Raw genomic sequence first — 26982 nt, forward strand, 5'->3', positions numbered from 1 at the left:
GTACATCTGTTTTCATGTGGTTGTCCTCGATTTAGCCATTAACCCTCAGACCTGGGATTTAGCTCACGTGGCATGGATCTGTGTTTCATTTGCAACGACATTGTGTTTACAATTTGATGTGATGCTGGCAGACCAAGTGCCAGCTCATGCCAAGGTCCCCATGCATCCATAGAATACAGACAAATACATAGCTAGAATCAGTCTGGCTCATCTGTGTGTTAGTATTGTTGAAACAGATATAAGAATTATAAGACTATCAAATGCTTGTGAGTTGCATATATTAATCTCATGTAGAACATCTGTATCCCATATTGTAAGGTAATATTTGAGCATTTGCTTGTGTAAGGCTCTCTAACAGTAAATCACCAGACAGGAGAGAGATATTAACTAGTGTGAAAAGCTGGTCTCCAAGGGAAGGTGTTATGTCCTGCCTGACAAGGATGGCCCATCAACACCAGATAAACTAGAGTGGAACATTAAAGAGAACAAAACTTTGTTGTTTACTCTCCCTCCCTCCCCCTAATCAAGATGAGTCTTGAAAGTGGATTCTTCCCATCAGCTGAGTTTGCAGCTCAGGAAAGAAGAGGGGAAGGAAATAACTGCTCCACCACCACCCCCCGCGCCCCCTCATGGAACAACTGTTTTTATGCTGCTTGGGCTCTGAGGGGCAAAGATTACTAGGCACAAGTAAAAGATCCCCAGTGCTTAGCCTGGGTTAGTCCTGAAGGAGACACAGCTTGCTTACTATAGAACAGGTATTGGCAACCTTTGACTCACGGCCCGTCAGGGAAATCCGCTGGCGGGCTGGGACGCTGCAAGTAAACAAACCGTCCCAGCCCGCCAGCGGATTTCCCTGACATGCCATGTGCCAAAGGTTGCCAATCCATGTTATAGAAGCTTCAATTACTTTTTGAAATTTAAGATTGGAATTCATTTGTGTATATATGTTTACCTGCTTTAACCTTGTAAATAACTCTCGTTTCCTTTTCATATATAATAAATGTTTAGATAGTTTATAATAGGAGTGGCTACCAGATCGAAAGTGCAATTGACCTGGAGTAAGTGACTGGTCCTTTGGGACTGGGAGTAACCTGAATATTGCTGTGATCCTTGGTAAAAGGGACGATCTATTACGCAGATATGCTCACTTGGATGGCAAGACAGATTGGAGTACCCAACCAAAGGGGACTGCCTGTGTCTCCGTGGTTAGGCCGTTATAGTGCTTGAGGAGTTTATACTTGATAATTGGTTGATGAAATCTAAATATAGAACTCACAGCCAGTTTGTGGTTTATTCCCAGGTTCTTAACAGTCTCCTTTGAGATTGCTACTCGTGCTCTTGAGCCACTGCTGTGTTTCTTCTTCTTTTTTTTTTTTAAGGCATTTTCTGAATGTGTGTCTATAAATATCTGTCACTGATGCATCATCACCCTGTCCATGCACCTACTCTGTTTCCTAGTATTATCTATCCTGCTATTAGTTTAACTCAGGGGTTCTCAAACTGGGGGTCGGGACCCCTCAGGGAGTCGTGAGGTTATTACATGGGGGGGTCGCGAGCTGTCAACCTGCACCCCAAACCCTGCTTTACATCCAGCATTTATAATGGTGTTAAATATATAAAAAAGTGTTTTTAATTTATAAGGGGGGTTGCACTCAGAGGCTTGCTATCTGAAAGGGGTCACCAGTACAAAAGTTTGAGAACCACTGGTTTAACTCTACTGCTTTCAGGACGTTCAAAATTTGAAACTGCTTATTGGCTTCTGCTGCCTTTAAAACAATATCTCAATCCCAAATATAACTGAAAAAGGAAGGGGGAAAATATGTCCAAAGTATTTAAAATAGCAAAACAAGAGGGTAATCTGTTTATCCAGCAGTAATACAATGTGCTGCTTTGTGGAAAATCACTACTCGAAATTTGTTTTGTATCCATTCTCTCTCCCTCCCCTCCACCCCTTCACAGGCCAGTAGGGGTATAAAGGCTGCAGAGGCAGCTTGTGGTATGGAGCTCATGTCCCTCTCAAATTGTCTTAAGAGCAATGATTGGCTGTGCAGGGCATGTCCAATCCCCATCAGCCAGAAGGACAGTAGGTATGATTCAGTGATCTGAGAGAGAGGGATGTTTAGGGGAAAATAAGAGGATTCTTGGGGTCCAAGAAATGTTCAGATGATTAGTACCTCCTGCCAGGAGGACTTGGGTAGGAAAACAAAATAACATGTGCAATTATTGATTTTATTCATGTAAGTTATTTTGATTCTTGAGACAGTTATATATTACGATATACCACTTGTCTGGTGTAATGACCCTAATCACATGTATTAATTTATATGCTGCTCTTTTATGTGTAAAATCACTTATCCCTAAGGAGTCACAAGTGGTATGTTTTGCGTGATGTAGCAAAGAATTAAGTGGTGGAGGCGTTACATGTCCATAGTCTCTAAAACATGCAGAAAACTATATGTGGTAATATTTAAAATATAATTTAAAAGATTATTAATTTGTCTTAATATTTATTAGAACTGGACAAGGATTTTTTGCCTTTTTTTACTAAGAAGTTGATCTTTTTGAAAATGTTCATACCCCTCCACCCTCCAATTTCCTGACCAGTTCTGTTGCTGGGTGGAATTTTTTGTCTACTTTCATTGAAAAGCATGAAAAAAATTTCAGCCTGTTGTAACATATGCAGGAGAAGGAAGTATATTTTGATTGTATACACTGATTACTATTTAATATTTCTTGTTGATCATCAGCTTAAGTTGTACTGTCAACTCCATTTCAGAGTGGTCGTTTAACACAGGTAAAACTATTTTCTCCTTTGGAAGGTATGTGCACCAGTCTTCACTAAATGCTATACTCTTCCATAGGAGATAAGAAGGATAAGGCAGAAAATAAACCAGATAACAAAAGCAAAGGTAAATATTTTCAATCTGAAGAGAAGGAGTTAATGCATGTGTCTACAAGAAGGAGAAGTAAGGCTAAGTGGAGAACTGCTTGTAAGGGAAGGCTACTTTAATTGCCAGATATTGAAGTTATTGTATAGCTTAATAAAAATAAGAGTGCATCCTTTCAATGGATAGGCCTTCCTTTAAGAATCAGACTGACCACACATAGAGAGATTGATCTCAGAAGTGTGGGGGAGGAAGGACTTTGAAACAGAAATTATACAAGTATACATTCTTGTAACACCTTTTGCAGTATTCATGTAAAGAAGAGGAAGTGAAATTTAATTACAAGAAATGTATAGCAACTCACTTGAGACAGAAGTCCCCATTAACTGTGTCAAATTTTTAGCTAGGGATATTATCCCTGGTGCAGGAGATGGCCAGGCCAAAACAGTTACTTTGTCTTCAGAATTCAGAAGACACAAATTTATTTGGTGACCCTTTGGACAGGACGCTCATAGAGTTCAGTAGAAAGGAGAAACATTCTCTCTCCACACATAAGCAGGGCAAGAAGAAGCAGGAAGGATTTTATAAACAAAGATCTAGATATTTTTTTTTCTTTTTTCCCTCATGGGTAGCTGGTCCTCCATCATCTGTTACAACTGGGTTGTTCTTCCTAAGTTTCCAAGCATGAGACTCCTCTATTTTTTTTTTTTTAAATCCTCTCTTTCTCGCTTCCCAGTGTACTGCCAGCAGTTAGAGGCGTTCAAAGAACTGATTGCATCGCTAACTCCCCAGTGTCTTGCCTCTGCTCAAAGAAGCAGGAGGCTTCCCCAGGCTTCTCCTTTCTCTGTCTTCAGACAGGAGCTTTTTCTGTTACAGCACACCCTCGCTATAATGTGCCCCTAGGGATCCAAGCCATTTGTTTGTTATAGCCAGAAGCTCATTATAGCAAAAGAGACCTGCCATGGGGTGGGGAGAGGTGGGATGGGGGCTGACGGCTCCTCCAGCCCCTGACGCAGCACCAGGGCTGGAGTTGGGATCCAGGGACTGGGTTCATTATGTCTGAAGATTCATTATTATGAAGGGTGTTATAACGAGGGTTCACTGTATTTTTTTTTTAAATTGTTTTCCCTCGCCTCGTTGCCCTGCTGGTTGTGGGAGGATATTTGGAAAACAGAAGTCTGCTGGAAAACTGGTATTTGAGGAGAAAACACACAATGAAGTAGGGTCACCCCACAATTAAGATCAAGGGGGTTCCTGAACACTGCATGGCTACGCAATAATGCACTGGCTTTCCATTCTACAACAGTGTTCACTTTGCCTTAAGCTGCTTGGGACAGAAATTCACAAGCAGGACCTGGGATTTTGGATGTAACAAACAAGAGGTCCTTGGCTGCTTTTTTCTGTTTGTACTGGGGTAATATGGCATCCAGGTGTGTCTCCAGGAGACTGGTAAATCTGAGGGACAGGAAAAACCCATGGCACAGGACCCCAACCACCATCACCCCTTTCAGAGTACCATGGTAACCTAGTATTTTTTACCCAAATTGCTCCAGGAAGGGTCTTAGCTAGTCCTGTTCGAGGTCAGTATCTTGAACCCCTGCCCTCAGTGGTTCTGTCAGCCTTGCTCCCTCTCAGGACAGCTTTTACTCCCACAGGCTTTTAAACCAAAACCACAGTTTTAAAAAACAATCTCCCTTTCCTCCCCCCGCCTCCATGCTCAAATGGCTCATCTTCTCCATACTTGGTACCAGTTACCATTACATGAAGGCAACCTGAGGATTCTGTGTTCGGTCACTGTTCTCTCTCTCTTAGATGTTGGTTTGTGCTGCATGGCCTCGCCTGCTATTTTCCAACTCTTCTTATTCTTTCCACCGGCTTTTTCTTAGTAAGTTAGCAGAGTGGTCTGGCCCACTGGTGCCAGTTAACCCTCCATTCCCCTGACTCCTTCAAGTGTGGGCTAGTCCAATTCCTTTTTTTTACCTTTGCACTCTGTTTTTTCTTTTTCACAGAATGCAACAGAGGGATCTAGCCCATACTCCTAGTTTATCAGTACCAGAAGACTTGTTTTCTGTTTGGCCTTGCTTAGGTCAGAGTAGGCATATTAGCCTGCCTTTTTACCATAGCTGCTGGTTGTTTTTCTTATCAATGCACCTGAGCAGTGTAGTGCATGCAGCTAATCAACATGTGACAATAAACAGAAATAGATGGATTCTGCAGGTAGAATCCAAAAGCAATTAAGCTTTTCCCCTTCCAACTTCCCTTTATAACTTGTAATTGAGCCTAACTGGACATTTTGAGCCTGACAACAGCTTTCAACCAAGAAACTTTGAGTGTCCAGTGGCTCATACCATCAGGTTTCCGATTCAATGGATGATCCAGAAGTCTGTGATCCTGAACTAAAAGGTTAACATCAAGGGAGGAGAGTACACCATTTTGTTTCATATGTGTAAAACTACTTCAGCAACACTTTCAAGTTGAAAGAGCATTACTACACAATCAAGAGGCTTCAAGTGTGAGTGCTCATTCCCAGCTCTACACTTCCAAGCTGGGATAAGAAAGTGCAGGTTTAAAATCCTGAATGAAACAAGGGAAATCATGCTCCCTGGGGTAGGAAGTTTTGTTAATTACTTTCATTCTGCTGTATATACTGGATACTTACCAAACCATCATTATGGATAGTCTGTGATCTGAGGAGCTCACAACAAAAGGTGTCTAATGATTAAAACAACCTGTTTTTGAGCTAACGAACAGCCTGTATGTCCAGGGACTAAGCATATATCAACTGGACACATGAGAATAAGAACTAAATCATTTGAGTCCTCCATCAATTAACAGAAATTAGTGGCCCACGCACCCATAGTTTCTCAGATTACTACAAGTGTGTTAGCATCCTTGGCCTGGACTGAGGTAAATTTCTATTCAGGATCCTCAGACTCCCAGACCTACAACACCTGAGCTCTTGTTCTGGAACCTGAGAGGTTTTTCCTTCTAGAGCATGAATATTCAGGAGAGCTTGTCTTAAAATGTAGAAACTGTACACAAATCTGAGTTTTTTTCCAAGGGATTCTGAGAACTTGATCTTCATAGTGGTCTTGAAAAGACAAGAATCTGGGTTTTTTTTGTTTTTGTTTTTGTTTGTTTTTTTGTCTCCCATCCAGAGTTATATTGTATGTTCTTCTTGGTCCAAGTCTTAGTGTTATAGGAGCCTTATAGCACATTCCTTCCACTTGTAGCTGTTTTTTTGCAGCACCCTTCACACCCAGTTTCTTTAAGATGGGTGTCTACAGAGAAATAGATTAATAGACTATGATACTTCAGGTAACCCCTAAATCCTCTTTTTTTAATATATGAAGGAGTCTTCCCCATACTCTTCTATTAAATGTTTTTCCTTTAAGCAATTACATTGGGGGTTTTATTGATCTGGAATTGCAATTAGCTGAACATAAGAACAGCCCTACTGGGTCAGACCAGAGGTCCTTCTAGCCCAGTAATCTGTCTTCCGACAGTGGCAAAGAGAGGCTTCTGGCAAACAGCTAGTAGATTGGTGAGGCGTGATTTCCCTTTACAGAAACCACGTTAACTCTTCCCCAACAAATTAGGTTCATCTGTGTCTGACAATTTTGTTCCTTACTATAGTTTCAACCAGTTTGCCCAGTACTGAAATCAGGCTTACCGGCCTGTAACTGCTGGGATCACCTCTGGAGCCCTCTTTAAAAATTGACGTCACGTTAGCTATCCTCCAGTCATTTGGTACAGAGGCTGATTTAAATGATAGGTTACAGACTACAATTAGTAGTTCTGCAATTTCACATTTGAGTTCCTTCAGAACTCTTGGGTGAATACCATATGGTTCTGGTGACTTATTACTGTTTATCAATTTTTTCCAAAACCTCCTCTAATGACACCTCAATCTGCGACAGTTCCTCATCTTTGTCACCTAAAAAGAATGGCTCAAGTTTGGGAATCTCCCTCACATCCTCAGCCTTGAAGACCAATACAAAGAATTTACTTAGTTGCTCTAATGGCCTTATCGTCCTTGAGTGCTCGATTGTCCAGTGGCCCCACTGGTTGTTTAGCAGGCTTCCTGCTTCTGATGTACTTCAAAAAATTGTTGCTATTACTTTTTGAGTCTTTGACTAGCTGTTTTTCATATTCTTTTTTGGCCTTCCTAATTATATGTTTACATTTCATTTGCCATAGCTTATGCTCCTTTCTATTTGCCTCACTAGGATTTAACTTCCACTTTTTAAAGGATGCCTTTTTGCCTCTCACTGCTTCTTTACTTTGTTGTTTAGCCACGGTGGCACTTTTTTTGTTCTCTTGCTATGTTTTCTAATTTGGTGTATACATTTAGGTTGAGCCTCTGTTATGGTGTCTTTAAAAAGTTTCCATGCAGCTTGCAGGGATTTCACTTTTGGCACTGTACCTTTTAATTTCTGTTTAACTAAGTTCCTCCTTTTTGTGTAGTCCCCCTTTCTGAAATTTGAATGCTACACTGTTGGGCCACTGTGGTGTTTTCCTCACCAGAGGGATGTTAAATTTAATTATATTATAGTCACTATTACCAAGCAGTCCAGCTATATTCACCTCTTGGACCAGATCCTGGGCTCTGCTTAGGACTAAATCAAGAATTGCCTCTCCTCTGGTGGGTTCTAGGACTAGCTGCTCCAAGAAGCAGTCATTTAAGGTGTCAAGAAACATTATCTCTGCATCCCGTCCTGAGGTGACATGTACCCTGTCAATTGTCTTTCATAAAGTGTCTAAATGGGTACTACCATAATATAAATAATGGGTAATACTAATAAAATAGTTTTGAGGAGATATGTATATTGTGTTAACAGTTTGATTATCAAGGTGTTTTTTAATAAAAATACTTAGTACATGTAAGGCTTTTTATTCGAGAGTATTAAAAGGATTTGCAAATGTTAAATCTAGGGATTCTGATTTTCAGGTCAAACCACGTAAAACAGCCAGTCAAACAACATTGATCATAGTCTTTCAAGAATCGGTTCCTAAAAAATAAACATAGGGCAAAAAAATAGAAAAAGATAAAATTTCTTTCAAGGGAATTTCAAGACAATTCAGTCCTATTCACTGTCCTGTTCATACAGCTAACTTCTTAGTCACATGTGGCAGTGTAATAAATTGCTTTTTGTGTGGTTACACAGTTTGGGCAGTGTAGGATGCAAATATATAAGACTTTAAAAATAAATTATAAGTATTTAATTGACTATTATATATTTCATTACTCAAATTTATGCAATCAAAATTAAAATGCCCTCCCCCCCCCCAAATAAGTTTTTAGGATGATACAAGGCTCTAAAGTAGCCAAAAATAAAAACCAAAAGTTAAAACAGAATCCCCAAACTAGGAATCCCTAGCTAAGCCCCTGACAGGTGCAATAATGTAATCTTCTGTGCCTGTTTTACAGGAGCATAGTGTTTGCGATTTGACTTGGAATAAGTTCGTTGGTTAGAATTATAAAATGCCTGTTGGAGGTTTTCGTTTGAGTGGTTTTTGTATGGAGGTTCATATTTTTAACTTTCTGAATTTGGCATTCTGAAGTATTTATGTGAATGTGACATACGTTTGAAAGTCTTTTGGACTCTAGAAGATTAAGTGCTAATTTCTATCTGTGAGTGATATAGCAAATAGTTAAGCCTCAAAGTATATTTTTCTCTCTAGTTGACATACTAAGGACTTATCTTTACTACAGTGTTAGCTCAAATTATCTACATTCAAGTTTACTCCTCTCCTGTTAGTCTAGTTTGAGAGAGAGAGAGTGGTCATGGAATCCAGAGCTGTAGAGTTTGTATTAGCAGCATGGAGAGAGTACCTACATCCCCACTGCATTACTAGCGAAGGTGTCAGCAACACTTGTGTGCTTTCGACCCATACCTTTACCAGCCAGCTACATCAAGTTTAAAGTAACACACAACTTTAGCTAGAAATTTTTGTGTACAGTGGAGTTGGGTTGAGGCAACACTAGTTATACCTCAAGCTAACACTGCAGTGAAGACCAGAAGAAATGTTAAGTGTCATGTTTACTTTTTAAAAAAAACACCTTTGCATCACATTTTTATTGGCCTTTAACGACTTGCTTTTCTCATAGTTATTCTTTAAAATATGCATTTGCAGAATTATTTTTTACGAACTTGTTTTAATAGGATCTTTGCTCTGCAGGGACTAGGCGAGGCAGGTTTCTACTTTACAGCTGCCGTCTTCAACCCTACTGTTAATCTATTGGGGTGTTATGTAATTAATTTAGAGAACCTAAAAATCTCTTGAAAACACACACATCTCTTATCGTCTCCTTTTGCTTTGCTATTATTGCTAAAGGAAGCAACTTCCTTGTTGGCATCTAGATTCTTCTGCATCCTACAGTAGCAAAGTTGGCATATACCCTCCATATGCATTTTGTTACTACATTGTCTGTGTCAACTAGTGTTTCTGTTTGAAAAATAATTATGCGGAGTTTTTCATAGATTTCAGAGTTTAAAAATTAAACTCTGTTTTTGTGCATGAGCTTTCTATATGAACAAAAATCTTTCTAAAAATGAGTTTTTTTCCAGGAGTGCTGCTGCTTTTTTTCCTGATATGTTGTTAACACTCTGCAAAAAACAGATGATAATCAAACAATTAAAACAATAATTCTAGGGAGAACTTAAATATAATGTGACTAAGTGCTCATATACCTATAGCAACACATTTGGTACACTATTTCCCTATAGCTTAGTTTGGCTCCTTATAATGGGATCACCCTGATCTATGGTAAGCACAGGCTAAATTTCAGACTAGACAGGCACTGAAACTTTCCTCTGATAGCAAACTGCACTTTTCCTATATCTTGCTAAATTCTAAAATAGAGTATATGGAGTTAAAGTTTTTGTTGTGTTCCAGAAATAGGATGCCAACAAATATGAAGTGAATAAGAGCAAGATACATGTGAGAAAATGCTAGTACAAAATATACCTCCAAATTGATCTAGGAGTATAAACTTAAGAACTTGGATTTAGTGGGAGCTGTGATATATCCAGTAAAGATTATAGGATGGGAAATAAATAAATAGTTATGAGTAATTCATATAAACAGTTAGACCCTACTCTCATTACAATAGGACATAACCTGATTAGATATTGGAAATTGAGAGATGCCAACAGGGACTGAGTAGCTAATGACACTAGGAAAACATCATGGATATGGTTTACAGACCGTTCAGAGATGTTGTAAAGAAGGAAATTGGATACTTGGGAATAAACAGAGTATGAAATTCAAGATAGTTTCATGAGGACATACTACTGTGTAGTCTTTTGACTGTCATTTTATTAAGTGGATTTCAAAATCCAAATTGCATATAAAGGTAGATTTTTAAGGAAGCGTGCCCAAGTTCTCTACATGTTTGCATACCTGCATTTACAATTGCACCAGCCTACACATGCAATTAGGGGTGCATTGTTACACATTCAAGTTGGTCTCTATTCATTGAAATTTTGGCTCTACAATATCTTCAAAAGTATGAAAGAGACCTTTTATGCTTAGCACTTTTTATACTAAAACACACTGATAGCCTGAGTCTTTGGAATTACAGACTTATTTCCAGTCATTTTCACTCTTTCATAAATACCTTATTTTTTTAATTTTGGGTTGAAATTTACCATGCTTGATCTCAACAGGTAGGAAGATAATTTTTTGAAAGCTTGAACAGAATCCAGTTTTAAATTATGAAAAAGTTTTTCTCCAAAGGTACCATTATGATAATCCTTAGTCTGCATATTTTGTAGCTCTGGCACATCATGTGTTCATATTTGCAATTTACATTCCAGTGCTGTCTGAACCATATCACCAGCTGGTTGCGAGTGCCTGGGCATTCCAGAGGTCAGAAGACATTAGTCCTCATTTTTCTCTCCCCACCTGCGTAAAAAGGGAAGCTCCCTTCATATTTTGCTGCTCTGTGATTGCAGTTCTCTATCCTAGTGGCTTCAGCTTTAGTTAACTTTACTGCTCTTCTCTGGTGTTTATGGCTCGCTATGTGTAGACTCTTTTTTTCTAAGAGAAAAGTAAATTGATTATAGAATGGGTGTTGATCAAATAACATTAATACATACGGCGGCCATTTTCCAAATATTGGTATATGTTTTTTACCTTTTATCTCCGGCACCCAGAATACTATACTTCGATTTGTTTGATATTTAAGCATTTGAACTAGGATAAGTAGTATTCTGTTACTTTTTTCATGTGTGTTTTTTTGCATCTTAGAAGCTCATTTTTGCGCCCCCTTCCCCCCACCCCCATCCCCCCTTAACGGCCTTTAAATCCATATTACTTTTGAAATAATGACTCAGCAGTATCTGCACATTGGTCTAAGTTAATAGACGATGATTTGGCAAGTGTTCAATGAAGTGAAGAAGCAGTACCTTTTAACTCACTTAATTCAAGATTTTCTTCCAGTAATGCTCTCAGGGGTGTTTTAGTCACCTTACTTTTTCTGTTTCTAATGAACAACACTCATCAGTTTCCTGCTTCATGCAGTTCCTGAGCCACTGATGGGCTTTTGAGCAGGAAAATGGATTGATGGTGTGCTGTAGTTTTAGTTTTTGAATTTTGAACGGTCACTGGACAGGCAGTAAGAATCAAACTATATGTCTACACTTGCAAATTCCAAAAGAGGAAATTCAGAAAATGTCTAATTGACATGCTAGAGCTAACATAACAACATTAATTCTTATTGATATAAAGCCTACCCCCCTCAATTAAAAAATAAAACCTATAAAAGCATCCCATTTGCTGTAGCTGTTGTGTTCAAGGTAGACTTCATTGAACCACCCACAGAGGATATTAAGGCCCAGATTCTGCCCTGCCCAGTAAATACCCATTATGTTTCCTTTCCACAAAGACATCAAGGATATGCTGAGGGAGTGATACTACAAACTGTATTTCTCTCCTACCTTATCAAAGACAATGCATGGTTTTCATTGGTTCTCCAAATGCAGCTAAGAAAGCTGGGGATCCTTCCAGTGCATAGAGAGAGTAAACTCACCAGTAAGGAGCCTATGTTTTTATGGATGGTGATCCTGTGTGAATTATGTCAATACATGCCTCTATTCATACCCTACTCACAAGCAGAAGTAGCATGAAATGTATATGGTTCCTGACCTGTTACAGGATTCTGTTCTTTGCCCTGTTAACTGTACTCTGATTGGCAAAGCTGTGAGCAGCAGTTGTAGCAGTCACTGGAGCTGCTTGTGGGCTCAGAAAGACACTTGATCTCGCTACATCAGTTCATATTTGGAAGATTATCTTTCAGCCATAAGGGCTGGAAGAATTAAAAGCTTAAATTCTGCAAAAACTGCATGCCCCTTGTATCCACTTGGTGGATTTTTCAAGCCCTGCACCAGTTACATTATTCTGAGACTATCCTCCTTAGCATTTGTCTCTTGAATGCTATGGGAGACTTCATCTGGGGGAATTCACATGAGGATGAGAGTTGGGCCTAGATCCTTGCTTATGACTGAGGAACACACGATGCAACTCAGGGGAAGGGGAGGGCAGGGCAGAGGTTGTGTAAAGATAGTCTTTGTGCTCCCTCAGTCCTGTGCCAGCCGTGTGCTGGATGATCCCCTTGAATCACTCAAAGTAGCCAACGCTCCAAGAAATTAGTTTGTCAGCCACAGATTAGCTGGATGTAGGGAAGACTGGGCATGCCCCTTACACAGGCATCAGGGAGTGGGGGTGGCTTGGGAGCCTCTATCTCAGCTTTATTCCACCAGTGGATTCCCCATATGATCCTCTATGGCCACAATGCCAGCTTCAGAGCTAGAATCTGCCAGCAGTACAATGAAAACCAGACACACCACACTCCAGTTTGGGCTCCAGAGTACTCGTTGCCAAAACATTTTGTGCAATATAATACTACTATTTATCTCAGTGGTGCCCAAACTTTTACTGTTGCCCTCTCCTTACCAGTAATGGAATCTGTCTGTGGCCCCTCCCCCCAGCCCTTTTCTGTACAGTTGGCTCCCTGAGGAGCTTAGGCTAAGGTGGATCTGAGGGCAGAACTGGGGATGGGGGAGGAGCTGGGGCTAGTTGCCCCCACTGCCTCATGTACTCTGAGCACATCTTGACCGGAGCCAGGGATTGAGACCTTTCATTATAATACTAATAAAATATATGTTGGTTTTACTTATTGCATTTGAATATTATCTTGCTGTAGTCTTATGGTAGAACATCTTACATCTGAGTACTTTGCATACAAATCACAGTGGTATCTAGGCACTTCATACATAAGTAGTGTGCAAAATTCTGCTCAGAGTTGCAGTTTTGCTCTGTTGCTACAAAGGAGATCCTCAGGGTTACACCAATGTAACAGCAGAATGTGGTCCTTGAATATGTATGTATATAGCTGACATTCTTCATTATGTAACTTAATCTGTTCTGTATTGCATTTGCTTTGATTTAATAAATGTGTTGACAGCATAAAAACAATTCCTGAACAGTGGAACTAATCATGTTAATGTAAATTTAAAAAAAAAAAATCAATAAGGGGTTAGAGTTTTTCACCTGAAGGTCATAGATTTAAATCCATCACAGTTCAGTAGTTTCCCAAAATTGTTATCTGATGGCTACTGAGAAGAGTGTGAAACAAATAATTGGTCTACATCCATTTCGTAATGAATGTACAGCTACACTTCAAAGCTGACATCACACCTAGCCTTAATTTAAATCTTTATTAGCAGCCTCAATAGGGAGGGAAAAATCTATGAATGGGCACAGGGACTGAATTTACTTCTTACCATAGAAGTGGTAAGTGATAACTCCAAAACAGCATAGAGGTACACTGGCAGACATCTTCTATGCTCATGTTATAGTATTCCGCTGTGGAGAAGTAGAGATCTATTGTCAGCACAAGTAAATATTTCTCCTTGTCATTTTTTAACTTGGATGGCTTCCTTTCTTCACTGTCTCTCTCCCCCGCCACCAGCACTATTTACACTTACATAACTAACTACTTTACTGCTTAATGTATCAGGTAAATTGGACAAACCTTACCTCCAGTACTACCTTATATTTCATGTAGATCGTATTCTATTGTAGTTTAAATGAAACATCAAAATAATGTAAATACATGTACTAACAATGAAGTGGTTGTGGCTTATTGAAAGTGACTAGTTAACTGCCTGTATTCTTGAAATATTTTCTGCTTGCAGTAGCCAGATTAGTGATGTTAGCAGGCAGCAGTTACAACACATGACTTATTTGAAGAAGGAATAAAGCAGATTAGAAAGATTTGCTATTTTCTAAATAAAAACAGTAACTCCTTCTATTCATTTAGAAATAAATATGAGCAAGTTGTGTATTAAAAATAAAGGTGTGCTAGCTGTAATTGCAAATTGTAGTTCTGTGGAACTATGGGAGACTGTTTGTTCAAGATGGAACATTGCATAATGGAGGATGCAAATCACTGTTGTCCTGTCCCTATATGATAGTCTCTCGCTTCTTAAACTTTCCTAAGATACGGGTATTACACACTTGATCTTCCCTGACACAGTGTACTTAAGAAAGACAGTGTTAGGTAATATCTCAGTTGTTATAGCTAATTTCTTTTGGAATAGGACATAACAGCCTGTTAGCAAAAGTAGAGCCATTTATAGCAGGGGTTCTCAACCTTTTTCTCTGTGAGGCCTACCTCGACATGCTATAAAAACTCCAGGGCCTGCCGGGGTTGGGGGGGGGGGGGGCCCCGCGGGGGGGGCCCTGGGGATAGGGGTGGTTTTGCTTTTTTTTTGGGGGGGGGGGCAGGGGCCAGTGGGGCTCGAGCCATCTTCGCATGGCGGGGTGCAGGGAGGTAGCAGCACCTCCACCCCCAACTCACCTCAGCAGGCCACCCAGCCTGTCTGGGTTGGGGGGGGCAGGGGCATGCAACCAAAAATTATAACTCAAAGGTGGAGGGTTTAGCTCAAAAAGTTTGAAAACAGCTTAGGGTGCAGGGCGGGGGTAGCTAAGGGCTGTGCACAGGCAGGAGGGTGCAGGGAGGAGGGTAGCTCAGGGTGCAGGGAGGAGGGTAGCTGGGGCTGTGTGCGGGTAGGGGTAGCTCAGGGTGCAGGGAGAGAGGTACTGGGGGCTGTGTGCAGCCCGGGGGTAACTCAGGGTGCTGGGAGAGGGGCATTAGGGACTGTGTGCTGGTACGACTCCCCTGCGGTCCCTTTTCCCGGGACTTGTTTTTGGAGCACAAATCTGGAGTATTTAAATAGAGTTTTCAATAGATTTTTGATATGTGTGAAAATATCTCAGTGGAAATACATTCCCCATGTTACTGGCAGTATCATGATTGATTTTCTTTTAATTGTTTAATATTGTGAAGTGTTTATAGGATTTTATCATCTTATGGTTGTATTGCTGTCTTTTTTCCCTGCATCAAATACAACAGAATATTTTCTAGTAGTTTTGGAAAAAATTAAATACCAGGTTTAGAGACAGTCAATACGAGAATTTATTTTTAGCTTTCCTGAGTCCTTCCTGGAAAAATAATTCCTCAAGAAAGAATATCATCTTATTTTCCCTGGGCCTTTTTGTGCCTCTCTTCTTCATTTGAGAAATCTTACCTTGCTGAACAATACTGTAGAGGACAATTTCAATTGATAGTTAAATAGTTTTTAAAAAGCCCCCCTGTTTACAGTTGGTAAGTTATTTTTTTAAGCAGAAGGTACCCCGTTTATCGATTATTAAGCAGGTAGAAGCTGCATATCCAAACTTACATTACATTGTAGCTTTGGTTCCACTTGGGACACCTAGTAACCCAAGTATGTGGATTTTATATTCGTGTTAGTTGGATGACTGTACAGAATATTTTTACATCTGTTATTACATGAAAAAGCTGCTAAGCTTGACTTCCTTTTTCTTTCTAGGTCAGAAGACTTGTCTCCATTTGCATGGTATCTTTCCTTATCTCTACGTGCCATATGATGGTTATGGGAAGCAGTCAGAACACTATCTTCGTCAGGTGGCATTCAGCATTGACCGAGCACTCAATGTGGCTTTAGGCAATCCATCTTCTACTGTTCAACATGTGTTCAAAGTGTCATTAGTATCTGGAATGTAAGTATAACTTACATTATGTTATTGTTAGTTTTGTTTATGTAGAAGGGTCAGCATACCTGTTTGGCATTGGGAGGTCCACTGCCTCAGTTTGTCCTTGAACTCACCATTAACTACACATGCTTATATGCATCTAACAGCATCCCTTCTTGGGGTCTGGTTTATTAAAATAACATAACTGTAGTAAAATAACAATTTAATGTCAACATACAGTAGAACCTCTTAGTTACAACACCTGAGGAATGGAAGTTATTTGTAACTCTAAAATGTTCATAACTGAACAAAACGTTATTGTTTCTTTCAAAAATTTACAACTCAACATTGAGTAAATGCAGCTGCTTTCCCTTTATTTTTTTAGTACTTTATGTTTAACACAGTACAGTACTGCCTTTAACCATCTTAATTTAAGTGAAACAAGCACAAAAACAGTTTCCTTACCTTGTCAAAAAAATTTAAAACTTTCTCTATTATTTAGTTGTTTGTTTAACACAGTATTGTACTGTATTTGCTTTTTTTTATCTCTGCTGCTGCCTGATTGCGTACTTTCAGTTCCAAATGAGGTGTGTGGTTGACCAGTCAGTTCGTAACTCTGATGTTCGTAACTCTGAGGATCTACTGTAAATAAAAGCCAGTATTTTCCAAACTCTACAGTTCTTTCAACCACTTGCTGGTTTCAGTAGTTCCTTACCAAAACTTAGGTCCTGCTATTTGGTGTTTCCTAAAGAAAGCCTCTTCCTCTTAGGTCTCCTGCTTTTTTGTTAAGCCCTGCAAATCTGCAGGTGTCTGCTTTATATCTGCTGACCATGTTTGTGGATCATGGATGGACTCGGATCCAAATTTTATATCTAGAGCCCTGCAGATCTGGATATCTGCGGAGCACGTTTGCGGATAGCAGATCGGATGCAGATACAAGTTTTGTATCCATGCAGGACTCTAGGTTTTTTTTGTCCTTTATGTCAGATTGCTACAGCCAGGTCTTTCCATCCGGTTGGTATGGAGAGCCCCTTTCCACATCCCTTCTGACGATGGGTCTCTTGCAGGGGCAATCCTGCAGGTTTCTCCCCCTCAGACTGCACAGGCTCCCTCTTATAGGAAATATCACTCTATTATCTTGTGATGCTTGGTCACCAGACACTGTAGATGGTCCAAGCCTTGAAACAGGGCCCTAGGACATGCACATATGGCCCAGGACAACAATGTTTGCTTACTTCTTATTTAGTGCACATTTTTGCTGTTCCAAGAATTGTTAGGATTATTATTACCAGATGTTAACATTTAAGGATTCTCTTATTCACTATTTATTTGACTCGCGTAACCAGGGATTGAAAAATTTACTCATCCATGATGAAGAAGAAGCTTTTCTGGATGAACGTACGCGATTATACAAAACAATTTATGCAAAATCTGTTTTCATCTAGAAAAAAGGGTGACATTTTTAAAAGCGTTCAACACTAGGCTAGCCAGCAAGTAGGGTGCACTTTTGGCAGTTCCTAGTTCATAGCAATTATACTTATCAAGATAACCTTCCCAGAGTGAACCATTGCAATGGTTCCTTCTGAAGACTGCAGACAGTGCCTATGTTACTGCTCAGAGCTTACATAGGCTGCAGCAGTACTAAATCTGATCACTGTATTATTGGCTTCCACTGTTGCTGTGAGAAACTTGAGCAGCAGTGAAACTGTTAATCTGATCCTTTCCTATATCTGGTTTCTTGCAAAAGATATGCTTAGCAGAAGAAGAAAAGCACTGGAGCTATTCACTGGAGAGGAGGAACCAAAATTGAAAACTAAGCAGAGTAATCTAGTGAAGACAACCATTCTGTCTTTGTCCTCCTCCTCCATCCTGCAACACAGCCAGAAAGCTGCAGGGATAGAGTAACAGATCCCATGTCCCTCTTTAGGAGCTTGGCAGCTCTTTTGTTGTAACTTCAAGCCAGGTTCTGAATGCAAATGGTAGATGCTTTAGGTGCTGAGAGCTCTGTAATTTTACCTTCTCAAATCCAAGCCCTGCAGATGTTCTTGCATGCCTTCCTTGCTGTAGGAAGGACAATTAAGATAAATATTTACTACCTACATTTCAAAATGTGGAAGAGACAAGCAGGCAGAGTCAGAGTTAAAGGAAGGATAATCTTTGAACACTGGCTGTATCTACTGGTTGCCTGTCTGAAACGAAGAACAATCCAATAGTTCTTTGAGTAGGTGTTATTGTGGATCTCACTCTAGGGAGTAGATGCACCTCACCTCAATGCAGAGACCAGATTTTTTGAATAACGATGTCCATTGGGGCCATGCATGTATCCTGTGCCTTTTTGTGTTCACATACAAGGACATAAAGGATTGGGCAGCCACAACCCACCCTCAGTTCCCTCTTACTACCTGTGGTGAGATGGAACCTAGCTAGCGTCCGACCCACTGGACTTTAGCTCGGACTAAACTTCTCAAGAAACCTTCTTAAAATCTTCTGAGATATTTCAGATTGACTTTTATTCTTTTATTTACTTGTCAAGCCAAAAGTTGCTTGCACACCCTTCTGTACAAAAACCCTCCCCCAGTATAGAAATTTAAAATAGGGTGGACTCAAAACCCACAGGAAAACCTTGTGTGTCATGCAGTGGACTGATTCCACTGAAAGATGGGCACAGAAGATATTCTGCTTGGGAGAGTCTGACATCCCAGAGGGATGTGAGGCTGGAATTCCATCTGCAGGAACAATCTGTGAGAGTTAGTGTTGGATCTAGTATGGGGGCAGGAGCTCAACAAGGAGGTCTGTGTCCTCCCATAAAGAGGGATACAGAAAAACTTTGGGAGACAAGCTGGTATGTCCAAGTATGACAGGGAGACGAGTAGAAAGGAGCAGACTGCTGCACAGCAGGCTCTTGTGGTACTGGAAGTACCCCCAGTGATTTTGACTCCATCACCAACAGCACAGACTCAGAGTGCTCTGGAGGAGTGTTAGGTACCGAGATATGCAGCACCATTGACGCAGTCCTCGGTACTGACAGTGCTTTACCAGTTGGTGCCACCCATGATTCAGGTGGACTCCTCTTCACCATCCCCAAGACATACCTTTTTGCTGGAAAATCTCTACAGGCCTCAACCATAGGCACACCAGGACTAGTATTGATCCATCCAAAATTCACCAGTCCTTCATAACCATAGAGAATGCCATAGCGACACTACTGGAGTTATTGAGGCCTACCTTCCCAGGCCTCTAGGATGTGGTCCCCACCATCTCAGAAGAGGAGGAGGTCTCCTTCTCTCTATGGCTTTGCTAGCAAAACCTCAGTTACCAGAATACAAAGAGGAAAGAAATTCAGAATTGAATGACTCTTCTCACTGCCCAACGACGACTCCTCATCCCCAGATGAGGCAATAGCTTTGGCACCAATACTGGCACTGCACAATTTCAAAGACTTCCAGAAGCTCCTGGTGCATATCACCGATACCCTGGAGACTGAGACTTCAATCACCTCTGTGAAGTCTCACAAGCTGTTTGATATTTTGTTGGCCATTGGTCCAGCTGGAATTGCTCTTCTCATAAATGAAGGCCTCCTAGATCTGGCAAAAGTCTTACGGCAAATGCCAGCCACTAAAACATGAATTCCCTATAACATGGTACCACCTGGAGGTTCAAGAACTATTACATCCACCCCAACCGTGGTTCCCTTGAGTGTCCAAGAAAAGTCAAGGCCCACCAAAAACACACCTAAGGACAAAGATCTTTTTGGAAGAAAGTCATACACGCTGGCCTTGCTCCAGTGGAGGGTGGCTAACTCCCAGGCATTGCTGGCCAAATATGATTAGTTAACATGAGACAGAATGACACCATTCCTGGCTTAGCTCTCTCACAAAATCAGAGGGGAGCTGAAAGTGTAGGCTTGAAATTAGACAAAGGTTTCTAACCATCAGAGGGGTGAAGTTTTGGAACAGCCTTCCGAGGGAAACAGTGGGGGTGAAAGACCTCTCTGGCTTTAAGATCAAGCTTGATAAGTTTATGGAGGGGATGGTTTGATGGGATACAGTGATTTTATTCAATAGGTCGATAACAATGGTCAATGATGGGATATTAAAAGTTACTACAGAGAACTTTTGCAGAAGGTCTGGCTAGAGAATCTTGCCCGCATGCTCGGGGTTCAGCTGATCGCCATATTTGGGGTTGGGAAGGAATTTTCCTCCAGGGTAGATTGGCAGAGGCCCTGGAGGTTTTTCGCCTTCCTCTGCAGCATGGGGCAGGGGTTGCTTGCTGGAGGATTCTGAGCAACTTGAAGTCTTTAAATAATGATTTGGGGAGTTCAACAGCTAAGTCAAGGGAGAGAATTCTTCCAGGACTGGTGGGTCAGGTTTTGTGGCCCGCATCATGCGGGAGGTCAGACTAGATGATCATAATGGTCCCTTCTGACCTTAGAGTCTATGAGTGTTCTAAAAGAAAGCCAACTTTTGGCCAAGACAGTTCTACAGGCAGTAATGGATGTCTTTGACACTGTGGCCAGGTGGCCAGATCATTGTGGTGACCATGCATGGCTTCAAGCCTCGAGTATCCCTCCCAACTAACAAGCCACAATTAAGGACTTTACTTTGGAGGACTTGGAGCTGCTCATTGAACTGACTGATAGCATCCTACATGTACTGAAAGATTCCCAGCCTTACTCTCACTGGGAATTTGCCCTCCCCCACCCTATCAAAAGGTGTACCACCCTCAATCATTGCACCAGCAGAGACCACATACCCCATCTTACCCCAGGCAGATGGAGTATCAGGCCAGGAAACACCCACGGTAGAACAAGAGGCATCAACCCTCTTTGGCTTTGTCCCCACATTTTGCCGTGATGCTCCATCAGAAAATTTGATGGAACAGTCAAAGCCTTTACAGGAACCAGTCCCCAGAGAATGACTTTTGGAAGCTGCTTTTCCCCATTCCACCAGGCGTGGTCTGCTGTAACAGCAGGCAGATAGGTGCTGGAGATCATCACCTGTGGCTACCACATATGCACTCCTTTTCACTGTCCCTTTTCAGGGACCCCTCTAACAAGAGTCTATTACAAACTGAAATGGCTTCTTTGCTTTGTCTAGGAGCCATAGAGGAAGTTCCCTAGGAATATAGGGAAAGAGGCTTCTACTGCAGTATTTCTTTATTCTAAAGACTAAAAGAGGTCTTCATCCTACCCTAGACCTGAGAAGATTCAACACATACATACGCACTGTCTCAAGTTCAGAATGGTAATACTTGCCTCCATCATCCCATCACTCCAAGCTCAAGACTGGCTCACGGCTCTAGATTTGCAGGAGGTGTGCTTCCACTTCGCCATATCCAGCCCACAAGAAATGCCAAAAATTCAGAGTGGGTCCCAGCCATTATCAATAGTGTGTTCTACCCTTTGGACTTCCTACAGCACTGAGAGTGTTTACCAAGTGTCTGGCCATAGCACGCAAAGGAAACAAGGAATCCATATTTACTTTACTTAGACAACTGGCTGATCAGAGGCAAGTCCCAGGATGAGACCAAAGCAGCTCTGGATCGCTTCCTCTACCTGTTCTCCTAGTTGGAACTCCTGGTGAACCAAGAAGTTGTGTCTTGTACTGCACAGACAGTAAAATTCATGGCTCAACTCTAGTCTGGTAAAAGGTTTCCTCCAGAGGACCAGTTCCAGTCGCTTCAATTGATAGCATACAACTTGTGGACAAGATTGACAACAACTGTATGTATGTGTCAGGGGCCCCGCAGCCTTGGCAATATGATCACGTGCACATATGTGACACTGCTTGACAGACTTTGCCGATGGCCTCTGCAGTGCTGACTGAGAAAGTCTGTTCTCCATCCAGTCATCTTGTGAGCAAACAAGTCACGGTCCTGCCTCATATCCTGTTGGAACACGAGTCGTGGTTATATCCAATGAACATAAGAAAAGGACAACCCTCCTTGGTCCCTTCCTCAGCAGTGATGTTAGTCACAGACACATCTGGGACAGGATGGGATGCGCACTTGAATCACTTTTATATGCAAGGTTCGTGGTCTTAGGATGATCTAAAATTACATGAACATCTTGGAGCTGAGAACCATCACACTGGCTTGCATGGCTTTCCTACCTGTCCTCCGAAATGCCATAGTGTAGATTCTGATGGGCAACATGTTGGCGACACACTACAGAAACAAGCAGGGAATCATTTGATCATTTCCCCCCCCCCCCTTTTTTTTTTTTATAAGTGCAATCAGCTTCTGGGAATGGTGCCAGCATGGAATGACTCAGGTAGCTCTGCATCTACTAGGGATCAGCACAAACCTGGTAGACTTCCTGAGCAAGAATGTGGTAACCTGCCACAAATGCAGAAATCCATTCTAGACCTAATATTTCACCAGTTGGGAACTCCCATCATTAGACTTCTTTGCCATGTGGGACAACATCAAGTGCAAGGACTTTTCCTCTAGAGGAAGTGTGAATGCCCTTCCTTTCTTCTTCCGTGGTTTTGAAAATTCTTGTATGCCTTAGCACCAATTCCTCTGATCTCCAGGATTATACCCAAGATCAAAAAGGACAAAGCTATGGTCATTGAGAGAGCCCCTACATCCCAAGACAATTTTAGCTGACCCTGGCTGACCCCAAGTCTCTCCCATTCAGTCAGGCACATCTGCCTCTCTTCCCCATGTGTCCCTGCAGCCCCCTACCCCCTGTTCCCAGGTGATCCTGAACCCCTTCTCCCCCCTGTTCCCATGTGGCACTGCAGCACCTCTCCCATTCTCTCCCTGGCTCAATGCTATCACCCCACTGGCTCCTGAGCCCTTGCCCCATCCTGTCCCCCATCCTTTCCCCCCACTAACCCTTCTGAACCTCAGTCTGTAACCCCCACAGCAGCTCTGTGTGCCCCACTCTGTCTGTCCTAACCTGGTTCCACAGACAGGGTGCTATGATCAACGCTGCTGGCTGTTTTGGTACCACAGTGGCCTTTGGTGGGTGAAAGATAGAACTGCAGCACTTCTTGGGTACAATGTATTTTCTGCAGGGGAAAAAAAAATCTGCACCAGACATGAATTCTGCGCATGCACAGAGTTGCAGAATTCCCCTAGGAGTAACATCTGTTCTTCTGGCAGTGTCTGGTGCTGTTTGAGTTGAAATGTCCTGGTCTGTGGTGAACTTGCTTCTGATGATGAGGTCGGCAGGTTGCTTTTAGACCAAAAGAGGTGGTTTGGAAAAGATTTCTTTCAGGACTTAGTCCCCGTCTGGGTTCCAATGTGGGGTGGTAAGTGACAACTAAAGGTGTGCGGTTGGTGGGCTTTTTTTTTTGTTTTTTGTATTGAACCATGTTCTCTTAGGGTATTTGCGTGGCCCATTTCATGCTGTGGTCTACTACTCTGAAATGTTCTTGTTTGGCGAAGGCAGTCTAAAGTGTATTGTGATGTGTATTCCAGACTTTCTCCTTGAAGCATATTCTGTAATATCCGAGAGCCTGGCTGTAGATAACAGATTTCTTGCTGTGTCTGGGGCAGTTACTGGATCTTTGGAGGGTAGTCTGTTGATCTGTTGGTTTCTTGTATATAGTTGTCTGTAGAATTCCATTGTTGAAGCTGATCATGGTGTCCAGGAAGCTGATGCTGTTGTGGGAGTATTCTAGCAAGACTTTGAGGGATGGATGGTGGTGGTTGAAGTTGTGGTAGAAATGGATGAGGTAGGTTAGATCATCTGTCCAGAGGATGAAAATATCAATTTATCTCAGGTATATCATTGGTTTTGTGGTGCATTTTTCCAGAAATTCTTCCTCAAGATGGCCCTTGAAGAGCTTGGCATATTCGGGAGCCATCCTTGTACCGATGGCTGTTCACATTGTTTGGACAAAGTGTTTGTTGTTAAATGTAAAGTTGTATGTGAGAGGATTAAATGTATGAGTTTGGAGATGTGTTTAGGATGGATATCTGTATGTTGTCCATTAACCTGTAGATGTTCAAGGCAGGTTGTGATGCTGTCATTGTGAGGGGTGTTGGTGGATAGGGAGATGACATCCATGGTGGCAAGGATGGTGTTCTGAGGAAGGTTGTTAATGTTGTTCAGAGTTTCTGGAAGAAGTCAGTTGTGTTCTTGAAGAAACTGGCCCTTTTGTGTTGTGAGTGGTTTTTGTATAGTTTCTGAGAGTCCTAATATTCCTTCAATAAAATTTAATTACATGATCACATACAAGTTCTTCCACAGGATCCCTGCCTTATTCAGTGCACTGGATAGAGGTGTTCACTGAAAGAGCAGCTATTGTAGATTTTGTGTTTTTTCATTGTTCAGTGTGTAGTCCAAGTTATTATTACCCTACAGTTTTCACACCCTGCTCAGAAAACAGAATTATTAGGATATGTCTACACTGCACACTAAGCCTGGGCTCTGACTCAGGTTTGAGCTCAAACTGCTCTTCCGTCCATGCACAAATCAGTCTGACTTGGGTCAGAAAGCACTCAGGATCTGGGTGGAGAGAGTCAGAGCCCAAGTCCTGCTGAAACTTGGGTCCAAGCCCTGTCATTTTGCAGTGTAGCTCAAGCCACAAACTGGAGTCAGAAGGTCTGCGTAATGCAGTATGGACATGTTAGCCTGGGTCCAGCAATTGTAAGCCCTGGTTTACAATGCAATGTGGATGCTCAGGTGAGTACTTCACAAACATTAATAATTTATTTGCACAACACCGCTGTGAGATGATGTGATATTATGTCCATTTTACAGATGGGAAACAGAGGCACAGAGCATTTAAGGTCAAAAGTGTCCTCTAAGTTTGGGTACCCAATTTGAAATGCCTAGGGTCTGCTTTTTCAGTGTATTTAACATTATGTAGCACTTACAGCTGAATGTGTACAAAGCAATTGTTATCACCATCACAACATATAGCAATGAGACATGGCATTTACCAAGAAAGATACACAAAAGCTGGATGCATTTCATCACAAATGTCTGAGAAGAGTATTGGGCATAACATATAGAGATAGGAAGACGAATGAAGTCAGAAAAATGACTGGACAAGGTACCCTCTCAAAAATAATCTACAAAAGAGGACATCAGTGGCTGGGACATGTGCTGAGAATGGAAAAAGAACACTTTCCAAACACCACCCTTGAATGGAAACCAGAAAACGCAAGAAAAAGAGGAAGACCGCGAATAACATGGAAATGAACAGTTCTGAACAACATCAAGCACCTCAACATGAAATGGGAAGATTTGGAGAGAAGGGTAGTTGACAGGCAAGGATGGCAAATGTGGGTAGCCCAATGTGCAGCAAAGCACGGGATGAACTAAGGTCTAAAGTAAGCACTTACAGCTTCATTGACTTAAGTTGAAGTTGTGAGTGCTGAGGACTCCTGCAAATCAGACCCCAGAGTCGCAAGTTGGGCGCCCAGAAAATGAGGAATACACAGTTAGTGACCACTTACAAAGTTGTGACTTGCCTAGCATCACAAGAACTGTAATAGAGGCAGGAGTAGAATCCAGTTCTTCCATGGTGGCATTCAACTTCCTTAACCAGGAGACCATTCTTTCTCTTCCAGCAGTCCCCTACCTCATTCACTGCACACCTTCCCCAGTTTCTGCAACAAATGAGACAGGGGTCCTACAGACAGAAGCCTCCTTCACTACACAACTCTAATTCATCCCCCGAGCATGATCTATTCTGTGCATTGAATGAGACAGGAGTACCGAAGAGAAAAATAGAATGTGAGTGTGTAACTAAAACTGTATCTCAATGCATACACATAATAGGGCCAAATAAAGCCTTAATTCAGGCATTTCCTAACTTCTCGGTGCTTAGCTTTGCAATCTTAATGTTCTTTTAATGTTGTATGTAATTTTCTAGGTTTAAAAAAAAGGAAACTGAAAAATCCATCACGTGGCATCAGGTTGACATGCACATGGGTCATGAACAGGATTGGAACCTTTAGAACCATCCCACAGACCTCTGCCACTTGAGCTAACAGAGTAACAGACAGAAGTAGTAGGTTAGCATCTTTTACGTGGCTCATACACTACAGGGGATAGAGAGATACACTTCTCCAGTGGGTTTCACAGCTATTTGCTGATAGCAAAGGAATGTTGAGACTGTTGAATCTTGTGTTCAATTTTAGGTTCTGGAAACTAGGGCGCTGTTGTGCCAACAATCCCTTCTACCCCGTCCCATCTAGCTTCTTCCTGTCTAGCCTAATCTCCCTGTCCCATCGCTCAGACAGTCCCAATCTCCAGTCTTCCATCCCAGACTCTTCACCTAGTCCCAATATCCCTTACCCAACCAGCCCTGGGCTATTTTTCAAAGTCCCTGCACACCCTGGCTACCAGTCCCAGTTTCCCTCTTGGGGCTCCTTATCCTAATATCCTACCCCCAGTCTCCTTGCCTAGCCATTCCCAGTCTGTTCTGTCCCTATCAACCCCACCATTGGGCTCCTCATCCATTCTCAGTCTTCCATCTTACCTGGGCTCCTTGTCCAACCTCCCCACAAGTCAAAAGAACAAAAAAGCCCACAGTCTAGCTCCCAGTGTTGTTTCTCTTTCTCCCTTCCTCAACAAGCAGGAAGGAGGAGACATTTGCCATCCAAAGTGCTTCAGAACAAAAGCGGGCAGCTTCTCTCTCTCTCTCTGGCAAACCTCCTGTGGCCAAACTGAACAGGATTCCTAGGTTGACCCACCTGACCAAGATTGTTGGATTGAAATTTCTGTTAGGGATGGTATGGAGTCAGGATATTGATGGCCCTTCCACCACTTCTCTTTTATGTCCTTAATCCCCCATCCTCACACACCAGAACTCCTGACCTCAGCAAGAGTCCGATATTTTACAGACCAACATACTTTCAGTTTAGAAACCTACAATGTTTTATTAAAAAGCAACAGAGGGTCCTGTGGCACCTTTGAGACTAACAGAAGTATTGGGAGCATAAGCTTTCGTGGGTAAGAATCTCACTTCTTCAGATGCAAGAATCTGACTTGCATCTGAAGAAGTGAGGTTCTTACCCACGAAAGCTTATGCTCCCAATACTTCTGTTAGTCTCAAAGGTGCCACAG

The 26982-nt window shown here is 41.8% G+C and overlaps 1 protein-coding gene across 1 annotated transcript in view; it reads left to right on the plus strand.

The window, feature by feature from the left end:
• Positions 1-26982, plus strand: part of REV3L (REV3 like, DNA directed polymerase zeta catalytic subunit) — a 228103-nt gene that overhangs the window by 76354 nt on the left and 124767 nt on the right. Inside the window, exons 2-3 of the mRNA XM_034766889.1 lie at positions 15788-15977; positions 25787-25861. Of these exons, the coding sequence (XP_034622780.1) occupies positions 15788-15977; positions 25787-25861 (265 nt within the window). The remainder of the gene's footprint in view (positions 1-15787; positions 15978-25786; positions 25862-26982) is intronic.

Source organism: Trachemys scripta, chromosome 3 (genome assembly GCF_013100865.1).
Source record: "Trachemys scripta elegans isolate TJP31775 chromosome 3, CAS_Tse_1.0, whole genome shotgun sequence".
NCBI classification, from domain to species: Eukaryota; Metazoa; Chordata; order Testudines; family Emydidae; genus Trachemys; species Trachemys scripta.